Source organism: Beta vulgaris, chromosome 4 (assembly GCF_026745355.1).
Source record: "Beta vulgaris subsp. vulgaris cultivar EL10 chromosome 4, EL10.2, whole genome shotgun sequence".
In the NCBI taxonomy this organism is placed as follows: domain Eukaryota; kingdom Viridiplantae; phylum Streptophyta; class Magnoliopsida; order Caryophyllales; family Amaranthaceae; genus Beta; species Beta vulgaris.
Window position 1 is genome coordinate 50427565 of NC_079205.1, and position 12587 is coordinate 50440151.

The 12587-nt window shown below is 38.7% G+C and overlaps 2 protein-coding genes across 3 annotated transcripts; both read left to right on the forward strand.

Moving 5' to 3' along the window:
- Positions 1 to 172: 172 nt before the first annotated feature.
- Positions 173 to 3169, forward strand: LOC130590996 (uncharacterized). Of its 2 annotated transcripts, XM_057393781.1 has the most exons (4): positions 173 to 246; positions 1627 to 1984; positions 2076 to 2736; positions 2825 to 3169. In XM_057393781.1, exons 1-3 carry the CDS (start codon positions 230 to 232, stop codon positions 2388 to 2390), a joined length of 690 nt encoding a protein of 229 aa, XP_057249764.1. In that variant the 5' UTR covers positions 173 to 229; the 3' UTR covers positions 2391 to 2736; positions 2825 to 3169. The 2 variants fall into 2 exon arrangements, with proteins under 2 accessions (XP_057249764.1, XP_057249763.1); XM_057393780.1 differs by lacking the exon at positions 173 to 246 and having other exon boundaries at positions 1557 to 1984.
- A 6254-nt stretch (positions 3170 to 9423) lies between these two features.
- LOC104891091 (uncharacterized) lies at positions 9424 to 10712 on the forward strand. Its single transcript, XM_057393782.1, has 2 exons — positions 9424 to 10179; positions 10350 to 10712. The coding sequence occupies exons 1-2, from the start codon at positions 10132 to 10134 to the stop codon at positions 10584 to 10586; spliced, it is 285 nt and encodes a 94-aa protein (XP_057249765.1). The 5' UTR covers positions 9424 to 10131; the 3' UTR covers positions 10587 to 10712.
- Positions 10713 to 12587: the final 1875 nt, after the last annotated feature.

The window sequence follows — 12587 nt, forward strand, 5'->3', positions numbered from 1 at the left end:
ATCCTGCTGATCATAAGTGGTCAATTGTTGTACCTGTTAAAAGGAGTATCCTCGGTATTGGTGATGTTGATAATGAGGAAGAATATGACATTTGAGGCCTCCCCCCTTCATATCCTGAAATTCGTGTGGAAGATGATGTAAATATGTCGGAGAATTATATGCGTGTAGATCACACGGAAGGGATACATGTACTTGAGGATCCTAAGAAAAGGCGGAAGCTCAATAAATCATGAGACATAAACTCAGGTGTGTGTAATTCTCCAATTTTTAGGCTTAATTTCTTGTTGGTTGCATTTTGGGAACGAAAAGGCCATTTCCGGCCTATTTTGGCCTTTTCGCTCCCAAAATGTACTTATGAAGTGATTTTAACCCCAAATTTCTTTGAACATGATTATATGATGTATAATGTAACTAGTATGTAGATTTTTAGGCTTTAATTTCTTGTTGGTTGCATTTTGGGAACGAAAAGGCCATTTCCGGCCTATTTTGGCCTTTTCGCTCCCAAAATGTACTTATGAAGTGATTTAACCCCAAGTTTTCTTTGAACATGATTATATGATGTATAATGTAACTAGTATGTAGATTTTTAGGCTTTAATTTCTTGTTGGTTGCATTTCGGGAACGAAAAGGCCAATTTCGACCTATTTTGGCCTTTTCGCTCCCAAAATGTACTTATGAAGTGATTTAACCCCAAGTTTCTTTGAACATGATTATATGATGTATAATGTAACTAGTATGTAGATTTTTAGCTTTAATTTCTTGTTGGTTGCATTTCGGGAACGAAAAGGCCATTTCCGCCTATTTGGCCTATTTTGGCCTTTTCGCTCCCAAAATGTACTTATGAAGTGATTTAACCCAATTTTCTTTGAACATGATTATATGATGTATAATGTAACTAGTATGTAGATTTTTAGGCTTTAATTTCTTGTTGGTTGCATTTGGGAACGAAAAGGCCATTTCCGGCCTATTTGGCCTATTTGGCCTTTTCGCTCCCCGTGCACACCCCTACCCCCCCCCCCCCCACCCCCCCTCTTGCGCCACCCCCCCCCCCCTTCCCCCCCCCCCCACTGCCCCCCTCCTGCCCTGCAGACCCCCCTCAGCCCCCCTGCAGACCCCCCCTTCCCCCCCACTCGCCCCCTTCCCCCTGCCCCCTTCCCCCCCTGCCCCCTTCCTCCCACTGCCCCCCCACTGCCCCCTTCCCCACCCTGCCCCCCTGCGCCCCCCTGCACCCCCTTCCCCCCCACTCCCCCCCTCCCCCCCCCCCCCCTGCCCCCCCCCCCCCGCAGACCCCCCCCCCCTCCCCCACTGCCCCCCCTCCCCCCACTGCCCCCCCTTCCCCCACTGCCCCCCGCAGACCCCCCTTCCCCCCCTGCAGCCCCCCCTGCACCCTTCCCCCCCTGCCCCCCTCCCCTTCCCCCCCTGCCCCCTGCACCCCCTTCCCCCCACTGCCCCCCTTCCCCCACTACCCCCCTTCCCCCCTGCCCCCCCTTCCCCCCCTGCCCCCTCACTGCAGCACCTTCCCCCCTTCCCCCCCCCCCCCACTCCCCCCCCCCTTCTACATACTAGTTACATTTTTAATTTGCCTATTTTTTTTTAATTAATTCGTATGTTTTTTTACCATTTCAGGGACATGGAGGATGTGCATACGGATACGAGTGCGGAACACACTACCGAGGATGAGTGTTTCGATCACAAAAAGGAACAACGGCAAATGGTTATGGCTCGCCGTGAAGAAAAAGGTATACAAACGTCAATTGCAAGTAAGAACTTGCAGACGAAAAAGAGGAAAGGAAGGGGACCTACAAAGTCACTAGGGAAACCCACCCTAATGACTTTGGAGTACGATCAATTGGGGCAACCTTGTGGAAAATGGCGTCAAAAGTATGCCATGCAAATTGGGATTTGCATGCATAAGCTCTCCATTCTCCACTCATGGAAAGAGGTCCCCGAGTCTTTGAAGAAGATGATTTGGGAAGATACTATGGTAAGATTCGCGTATAATTATTTAGAATTTTAACACTTTAGTTAAATATACTATGTAATATTGACTAATTTGTGAAATGCGTTCTTTGTAGAATCAATTCCATATTCCAAATGATGAAGCGAAGAAGAATTTGTTTCTATCCGCAGTTGCCCAAAGGTTCCGAGACTTCAAGGCCAAGCTAGTGTCGGGGTGGATCACGAAGCGGAGAAAAGTCGGGGGAACAAAGAAGAAGAAAATCTACGACGGGGAAGCAACACCTTCTTCTGAGGCTTCACATGACACATCATTCGAGGATCCCTCCAAGCTTCCATATCAGATATGGAGGCATATCACAGCTGAGCAGTGGCATGCATTTGTTGCACAAAAAACAACTACCCCAGAAGTTGTTGTAAGAATTTTTTACTAGCTAAGATTTAATACTTCAGATCCAATATTATATAACACCATATCTAACCTTTGTTTATATTTGTGTGTTTCAGGCAATTCGTGAGAAAAATAGCGCGAATGCAAAATCTAGGAAGCACTATCACCATCTGGGTGCTCAGTCGTATGGTCAGGCGAGAGAATCGTGGATGTATGACCATTACCCCACGATTGCGTCGACCACGACATCGGGCACTAGCTCTACGACGACAGTTGCACAGCGGCAACCAGATAGAGTGCTCGATTGGTGGTGTTCCATGCATGGGGTTGATGCAAAGGGACAGAGAGTCATACCTGATCCCGGAACAAAACAGATAGCTAATGCCATTGTAAGTACATATTATAAGTTATTGATAAGGTTTACATAATAATATAACTTCTGCGCTCACGAGTATTTCTCTCTTATCATTTATGCAGATTGGCTTGAAGGAAAAGGAGGCAGCTGGTGAGTTCACTCCTAGAGGACAAGTTGATGCCTTACACGAGACTCTAGGACGGGACCAGTATGGACGTGTGAGGGGCGTAGGAGGTGTCCGCCTCGGGGTGAGAAAGGTGTATGGTGATCAATACACCTCTACGTCCAGATCCACTACCTCCAGTGTCAATTCATCACCTTCCATAGATGTGGAGGCTATGAAAGCCGAACTTCGGGAGGAGCTCAGAGCGGAGATGACTCAGAATTTCAACGCCATTTTGGCGCAGATGGGCTTACCGACTTTTGGTGCTTTCACGCAGGGCAATGTTCCTATGCAGCCTGTTCCTACGCAGTCCTCGTCCACAACCGGAGTTACGGTAATTGTTTAATATCACAACTATTGTTCTTAAATATGTTGTTTCATAGACTAACCTTGAATAGAGTTTTTTTTTAAAGGAAGAGACACCATGTGAGCTATGTAATCAAGGAGATGGTCATGGTAGATTCATTATCGTGGCTTATGGATCTGTACAGCCCCCTAGGGACCGGCCACTATTGCACAACCAGCCAGTAGCTGATATTCACTATGTGGTCAGCGTTTCAGACATTGTGCCCGGTTTCGAAGCATTTCCTCTTCCGCTGCCGAATGCAGCAGTTGGTCTACAGTTATTGTCTGATTCCATTGGCAGTTATATTCTATGGCCGCGTGCATTGGTGCGGTTTCAGATCAGGTACAATCTCTAACATAAGTTATATACATAGTTTTCTTTTATAGTTCCTATATATGATTGTCAGTAATATCTTTTAATTTAACTAATTACTAGGGTTCGGGGAAGGCCGACAGGAAGGGAAAGAAGGTAGCTTCACCTCAGGGAGGCCGACGTGCCCAAGTGGGAACGAATTCTTCGGCAAAGTATCCACTCATTACGGATATGGAGGTGGTGCAACGCCTTACTAAACCGTGCTTCTGGCTACATGAGTGCATTAGCGATGCAGCCGATGAAGCAATGATTGAGATTAAGTTGTCGCACCACCAATTCCACTACATTGATGAGGAAACATCGACCTTCATTTCTAAGGTTGATATTAAAGAATTCTTACTTGGGGAAGAGTTGAATGTTTCCATGATACAAACATTCATGAGGTAATACTTTATTAATTAAGTAGTATTCAATCCAACTAATAATAACTTCCATAATAAGTAAGTTTTATTTTTATCAATATGAATTCTCAGGCTATTATACAATGATGTGAGGCGATCTAGTCAGCCAATCTTTGGTTGGTTATGTCCAAGCTTTGTACGAGATGACAGTTGCTACAAAACGAAAAAGAGGTGAAAGTATATCTCAAGGATTCTTTGAACGCATGTTCTCGTCTTGGATATAAGATCGTTCTTCTTCCTTACATTGAATCGTATGCTTCTTAAACTGACTTTTTAATTAATTAAATTGACCTATTAGTTGTTCTACGATAACAATAACATTATTTTTATTGTTGTAGGAACCATTGGACACTCATTGCAATATGTGTGTCAAGTAACGAAGTCTACCACTTTGATTCTTTGCGTAAAGGAACAATACGGTCCTTACTAGTCAAATCATTGTTAAATAGGTAGCCTAATCGAAACTATATATGCACACTTAGCTTATTAAATATTAAATGTACATCTAATCTTATAATAATGTGTATTGATGTAGTGTGATGAAGAAGATTACTTCATCTGGACTTCGACAAGGAAAAGCTCCTGTTTGGTATTTAGTCGAGGTAACATGTAATATTTTTTGCATCCTTTTATACAAACACATAATACACATATAACATGTCATTTATTGCATCTTTGGTGAATTTTAGTGTCCGGTACAAGAAGGTGGACTTGCGTGTGGGTATTACGTCATGAGGTTCATGCTCGATATCGTCAACTATTGCAAAGATGTTGTTGATCTTCGAAAGGTATGTAACTTTTAGGTTTCCAATTGTTGTTGTTGTATTTCCGGCCTATTTTAGCCTTTTCGCTCCCAAAATGTAGTTATGATGTGATTTAACCTCAAATTCTCTTTGAACATGATTATATGAGGCATATTATAACTAGTATGTAGATTCTTAGGCTTTAATTTGTTGTTGGTTGCATTTCGGAACGAAAAGGCCAATTCCGGCCTATTTTGGCCTATTTTGGCTTTTCGCTCCCAAAATGTAGTTATGAAGTGATTTAACCTCAAATTCTCTTTGAACATGATTATATGAGGCATATTATAACTAGTATGTAGATTCTTAGGCTTTAATTTCTTGTTGGTTGCATTTCGGGAACGAAAAGGCCATTTCCGGCCTATTTTGGCCTATTTTGGCCTTTTCGCTCCCAAAATGTACTTATGAAGTGATTTAACCCAAATTCTCTTTGAACATGATTATATGAGGCATATTATAACTAGTATGTAGATTCTTAGGCTTTAATTTCTTGTTGGTTGCATTTCGGGAAGAAAAGGCCATTTCCGGCCTATTTTGGCCTATTTTGGCCTTTTCGCTCCCAAAATGTACTTATGAAGTGATTTAACCCCAAATTCTCTTTGAACATGATTATATGAGGCATATTATAACTAGTATGTAGATTTCTTAGGCTTTAATTTGTTCTTGGTTGCATTTCGGGAACGAAAATGCCATTTCCGGCCTATTTTGGCCTATTTTGGCCTTTTCGCTCCCAAAATGTAGTTATGAAGTGATTTAACCTCAAATTCTCTTTGAACATGATTATATGAGATATATTATAACTAGTGTGTAGACTTTTAGGCTTGCATTTGATTTTGATTCCATTTCGGGAAGATATATGTCATTTTTAGAAGTACTAACTACGGTAAAATGATTGACTTTTTGTATATGTTTATTCCTTGGTTGTTTTGCAAGGTTTATGCTAGTTCCATACCACGTTTGAGGAACTTCACCAAAGAAGAAATTGACGAAGTTCGGGATAAGTTGGCGTCCCACATTACCGATGATTGCATAGGATGAGATTTTCGCTCCAACAATGTACTAGCTAGTTTCTATCATCCTATGTACACTTTTTACATTATTTTAATATATTTGAAGTTAATTATTACCTTTCTCCACTTGTCATATATTATCGTATTGCAATTTGCATTTTTTTTTCTTGTCCAAGGGAGGTTATGGGTGGGGGTGGGGCTGGTGTGTGGGTGCAGGCTGTGCTGCTGGTATGTGCAGGCTGTGTGCAAGCCAAAAAAAAAAAAAAATTTATAAAGTGAAGGGCTGCGCTAGTTTAAACTAGTGCAGCCCTTCTAGCAAGAAGGGCTGCGCTAGTCCTTCACTAGCGCAACCCTTCTTGCTAGAAGGGCTGCCCTTCTAAACTTAGAAGGGTTGCGCTTGTGAAGGAGGCGCAGCCCTTCTAGCTTAGAAGGGCTGCGCTTTTTTCAAAAAGGCACAGCCCTTCCATCTGGGAAGGGCTGCGCTTTTTTGAAAAAAGCGCAGCCCTTCGTTGTGAAGGGCTGCGCTTCTCTAGCGCAGCCCTACTTGAATACTGAAGGGCTGCGATGGAAAAAGCTGCCCTCAAAAAGCGCAGCCCTACATGCCATTTTCAGCGCAGCCCTATAATATTGGGCATTATATTGCTGCGGTTTTTTTATAGAAACCGCAACAATACATTAAAATATTAATATTTTAATGTATTGCTGCGGTTATCTTTAAAAACCGCAGCAATATTGCTGGTCAAAGTAGTCAATTAAATTTGAAAAAAGTCTTGTTAACATATGTTGCTGCGGTTTAGTTGGGAACCGCAGCAATATTGTCAATTTCTATTTTTTTTTCTTTTTGCGTCTTATATTTCTGCATATAGGTAAAACCGCAGCAATATCACCGCAGCAAATAGCGTTTATTCTACTAGTGAATAATAGTATTTTGGATATTTTTAAATGATAGTTATGAATAAATAATATTAATAATCATAAATTAATAATAATAATTAATGATAATTAATAATAATTATTTTATATTATTTGTATTAATATATTAATACTTGATGATGATTATATAATGACAATAATATACTCTATAAGAAGAAAATTAATATTACTATTTTAATGATTAGATTTAATAATAAAATAATATTTAGTAATAAAAATGATGATTGGGCCGGACCGCACAAAATTGCATCATAAACCGTTTTGACGCGATTGGATTGGTTTATGGGCTAAAAACGTGTGTTTATATGTGCTTTTGACCTAAACCATTTCCTTCTAATAATAATAGTTATAATAATGAGTAAAGCTATGATAAACAAAATAATATGTAGAAATAATAATAATACTTAATAATAATGATATAAAAATAAATAATAATAATAATAAGAGTAATAAATTAGACCAACATAATAATAATATTTAACAAAATCTCTATTAAAAAAATGGAGCTGAACTAAATTGAACTCAGCTGAACTGAACTGAAAATAAATTGAGGAAAACAGGCCTAGTCAGTAGTCACTATTAAGCTAATTTTCTTTTTAATATTACATCTACCAAACTATCGTCTTGTAGACTGTAGAGGGATCCCCGCCAAACACCGTCTATAAAAGAAATGAAAACAAAAAATTCCAATTCGTATGATGATCCCCTCATTATTCAAGTATCGTCCTTAGTTAATTTCCAATTTCTCGTCTTCTTCCTTTGCTAATTAACCAACCTCTGTTTCTTTGCAGACTTTCAGGGTATATATTTCTTGGAATCTTTTTTGCGATTTCTACGGTTTCAAATGTGATTATTGTGTTAATTTCAATTAACCATGTCTGTTTCGGAGTTAACTTCAAAGAATCTTACAGTCGCCATTAATTTAATTCACAAAAATGGCGCAATCATTAAAGATTTCCAATCTCACTCCCAATCAATCGTCGCACTCAATGAACAATGGCGGAATTTGCTGAATTCCTTTGAAACGGTTCATTATTCGTTGGAGAATCGAGTCAGGGAGTTGGAGTCAAAGGAGAGAGAACTTACTTTAATCAAGAATCAAATTGAGAATTATCAGAAAGAGGTTGAATTGTGGCAGAAAAAGTTGGAGTTTGAGGAGAAATCATTGAGTTTGAGGATTAAAAGAGTGGAGATAAGAGAGAAGCAAGTGAAGGATCGGATAAAGGCGGTGATGGAGAGGCAGAGGATGGTGGGGGAGAAAGAAAAGGAATCGAAGGCGGTTTCGGAAGCTATGGATTGTAGTGAGAAAATATTGAAAGAGTTTGCTAATAATTTGGAGTTGAAAGGTGGTGAATTGAGTAAACTTTTTTAGTGTTGGAGAAGGAAAGAAAGTGTTGGAGTTGAGGAAGGAAGAGTTATACAATGTGGTTGATTTAAAGGAGAATAAAATGAAGAAAGCAATGGAGATTAAAGAGCAGGAAATTAGTAAGCTCCGCGAAGCTTTGTCACTACTCAGCAAGAAGATGATGTTGAAGGAGAAGCAAATGAATGAATATTATCAACGGGAGAAGAGAAGTGATGGAATCTGATGCTTTCTCGTTGTCGAGATCAAGAATCTATAAAGAAACAAAATGGTGAGAATAACTAGTATTTGTTATTGAGATAAAAACTTTCATTCACCAACTATGATTTGTATGAAATTAAACACACACTTTCTGAAAGTTATACAATAATTCCTATGGAATGGCTGAAATAATGCTATGCAAGAAAATTATCTGAGGACAAATTCATTTTCATTTGATTTGATGTCTCTTAGAAAATTATGAAAGCTGTGGAGAAAGTTCTTTCTTTTTGCATGATTTTTTGATACTAATGATATGATATGAGGTCTCTTATAATATTTCTTTAACAGATAAGGTGATAGATTGGTAATTTCTTCCTTTGATAGATTTGTTACATTTTTAGTATAATAGATGAAACATGTTTATGTGGATCTTGTATTCATAGATGACTAGCTAGTAGCTAATACCTGAGATTTGCTTGGTTTTCCAATTAATGTACTACAGTACTAGTATTATAAATTGTAACTATTTGTATACTTGGTACTGATTATAAATTAAATTTGAATGCAAACTTTAGGACTAAAACCTATACTTAGAACTCCAATGCAATAATTTATTGAACGAATATATTTAGGAGGGAAAATCAATTATAGTGGCTTTTACTTTAGTACTATATATAGTAGTGTATCTTAATAAATGTTCCTCGTACCATTATTATCATGTTTGGAGGGTCTCTTTATGATTTTTAATCTATGAGATTCATCAATAATTCCTTCATGGTCTCTGAACATCCTGCTTGTTAATATGTTGAGTGTCGATTTCGACTTGAAGCATCTCCAGTTAATCTCATTGACTTCTTGTTTTCCCTTCTTTTAGTGTTACATGTTTAAATTGGTGATTCAGATATTGCTCATGTAACATGTGCAGTGGATTCATCCTCATCGAAAATCGGTCATGATATTCACTCATTGTGCAAACACATGGATGCTGATGGTGTGCGATCATATTTAATCAAGCATTTTAAGGAACAAAGCATTTTGCAAGAGAAGGTATTGGATGCTATCAGATTTGCACCTAATCCTGGAAAGCTTGTTCTTGATGTCTGCCAAAGTTTCCACCAAAATACTCAGATAAAGGCGAACTTGTCAAGAACCAAAGCAGTTGCACCTTTCTCTTGGAGCAGTTTAGGAAGTTATCAGCTCCAATCAGACATGATGTGGAAGATGACGCGATATATTTTGCTGATTCTATGAAGGATTGGTTGAAGGGTTATACAACTCCTGCAGATATTTTTGAATTTTTGCAGTTTTTAGCTGCGTTCAAGTTAGCAGGTCGCTATAATGCAGATGAGCTTCTCTCCCTTCTTGGTTGTTTGTATGGTGGGGGTGAGGTTTACCAGCATGAGAAGCAAGCATCATTATGCGGTGCATTGGGACTTTTAGAGAAGATTCCTGGTATGCTCATCCAGCTCGCTCCTAAAAAAAACTTGCTAATATACCCCTTTGATCTTCACAATCTCTGCTGTTAAGAGTTATTGAGAATGTTTCTTTCATTATTTTTCTCTAAAATTCCATGGTATCGTGTTGTCTCCAGTTTGGCTTATATGCCCGATTCAACTATCATCCGAGTGTACATCAATGGTTCTAGTTGCTCTTTAGACATATTGTTACATTATCTGATTATTGTACCTGTTTTTTTTTTTTCTCTTGGCATTGAGCAGGTGTTGTCAAATCTCTTATTGAAGGAAAGAAGCTGCTTTTGGCAGTTAAGTACATTTGTGTTTTTAAGCTCGAATGTAAGTTCCTGCCAGTGCCTCTGCTAGAATCTCATTTGCACCTGTCAATGAAAAGGGTGAATGAGAAATGCAATGATGGAAATCTTAAATCAAAGGTATTCCTTATTCTTCAATTCCGTTTTTCCATTTCTCTGAACTTTTTCTGCAAGGAGTAGAATAAAGGAAAAGTAATTTACAGTAAAATCACTTTCAATTGAAAAACATGTGTTCTGATCAGTTTCACTGATGCGTCGATTCATCACACTGTTGGGCTTTGTTTTTGTAGATCCAAGCCGATTTGCAGGAATTGGACATTCTTCGAGAAGTAACTACATGCATTGCAACTTTTAAGCTTCAGTCAAAATTCCCACCGGGCATCCTTCTACAACGCATCAAGGAGTTGGAGAAGCAGATAAGTAAGAGAAGAAAGTCTGCTGATGCTTTTACATCATTGAAGAAACGCAGTGCATCTGTAGCAAGTCCAAAGCAGCTACAAAAGCGTCCTCGACTGGGAAATGTTTAACTCTAACTTGTGCCATATTCATTTGGACATGATGCAACTTATATCAAGTCAAATGTACAATTGTACAACCTGCATACATAGGCATGTTACATGTACATTAGTGTTGTAAAACTGAAAAGCTGTACATTGTATTTTACTATAAGAATGGTATAAAGATATACATAAACTAAAGGAAGGTTCAAAATGTTTGCACATGCAAATCTGTTCAATAAAGGAAATTTTAATCTAAGCGTATCCAATGTTTGTATTCATTTCGTCATAAACTGAACAAATGACACTGATATGTTGGAGACTGGTGCTTATCAGCATTTTGATGGTGTATGGTCTATAGATCATAAGTGAAGGTGGCAACTGATGCTCGCGGAACTTCACAAAACCAAGTGATTAGTAATTTAGCTAGGTTTTGAAGGAATTAGATGATTCATGGATAGGTTAGTAATTTTCTTCCTGAACTCTAGGTAATGGTCAAAGTATCTCTGCAATGCTGTTGCACTGCTCATGACCAACAGAAGTTTAAAGACAATATTTTACAGTTACAGTCATGAGAAGTTGGGTGTTTAGAGAGTCCAATAAGTAAAAAAACATCATATACTATGCTCGTAGTGAGGTGTGATATAGATGCGCATATCTGTGAAGAGATTAACAGATTACAACTTTTCATAGATGGATATTGCAAGTAGCCATCCGTTCTTGGTAGAAGCCATGATGGTATGCAAGTAAGGAACACGCTGAGCCCAAAGGGTTCCAGAGCATGAAATATTCTGAAATGGATCTTTCACTTCATATGATCCAACATTCTCCTTAAAGTAGATGAATAATGGAGTTCTCCACTCAGGTTCTGGGAGGAATGCAGCTTCAAACATCTTACATGCGGCTCGCAAGCTCCAATAATCAAACAAAAGCAACTTCTTCGCAATTAAGTATATTATCTCTGAAGAAAGTTGGCATAAGATGCTATTTTGAGTCTTATATTGTTGTGTGAGCACTTGTTTCTGAGATCTAACTATGGCAACTAACCATCGAAGAATATCATCTAGTCTCTTGAAAATCGATCTGTTTCTCTTCTTGTGCTAGTGACATGTACCTGTGTTTTTTTCTTTCGCTCTTGCCCTGCTAATGACCTATGTATCACCCAAGGAAAGTGCTTATTAACAATGTTATAACTAAAATGCATTGAGCCATTAAATTAAGAGAGTTATTAATGCCAAAATACTGTCTTCACAAGAAATGCCCTATGACAATTTAATTGTGGAAGCTATAACATACTGAAAAGTTTGATTGAAACCTTGAGTAAAAAAAACAAGGAACAAATCTGTATTAATAAAGCTCATTAATCAACTCATCTTATATATAACTCTCTGATTGATCAGTTTACACTTGGGATAGATTGAAATGTCCAAAATAAATCATACCCTAATACAAATTGTTCTAATAGGATTGATCAATAAACTTTTGATCATCATCAACTACTAACAAAAGGAAACAAATCTAGTAATCAAACTAAATTAACTATTGCTTGATAACAATAATACTGAGTTTCATAGTCTGATTAAACAAGGCAAAAGCGTTGAACAACAACAACAACAAACATTTAAGAATCCGAATTCGATCTGATGTTCAGCAACTAATCAACTTATGTTCATTCACATGCTTCCAATCAGCATCTTTAGCGGCTTTGGGAGAGTTCTCCGCCGTGTTAACAGACATGGAGCAGGAGCAGCAGCAACAGCAACAGGAACTGGAGCACGAGCGATAACAGGTCTCGGCACACTACCATTATTGACGGCAACTGGAAAAACACCAGGCAAAGGTTTCACCTTTTTGCGCTGCTGCCGGGGAACAAGAGCAAGATCAGCAGGTCTGGGTTCTTGGCTTTGACCACCGTGTATTACGAAACAGAGAACACCTTGGGATCGAACCGCAACAATAGTTATCTTATCACCAGGCTTAAGGCCATGTTGGTCCTTGAAAGAATTCCAACCACCAATCAAAGCATACCTA

What these genes read in the sequence shown, in the direction of transcription:
- LOC104891091 (XM_057393782.1), top strand. Translation starts at nt 10,132, where the DNA reads ATGAAAAGGGTGAATGAGAAATGCAATGATGGAAATCTTAAATCAAAG. An exon ending in ATGGAAATCTTAAATCAAAG is followed by an intron (nt 10,180 to 10,349) that starts GTATTCCTTATT and finishes TTGTTTTTGTAG; the next exon opens with ATCCAAGCCGATTTGCAGGA.
- LOC130590996 (XM_057393780.1), top strand. Translation starts at nt 1,607, where the DNA reads ATGTTTTTTTACCATTTCAGGGACATGGAGGATGTGCATACGGATACG. An exon ending in TGATTTGGGAAGATACTATG is followed by an intron (nt 1,985 to 2,075) that starts GTAAGATTCGCG and finishes CGTTCTTTGTAG; the next exon opens with AATCAATTCCATATTCCAAA.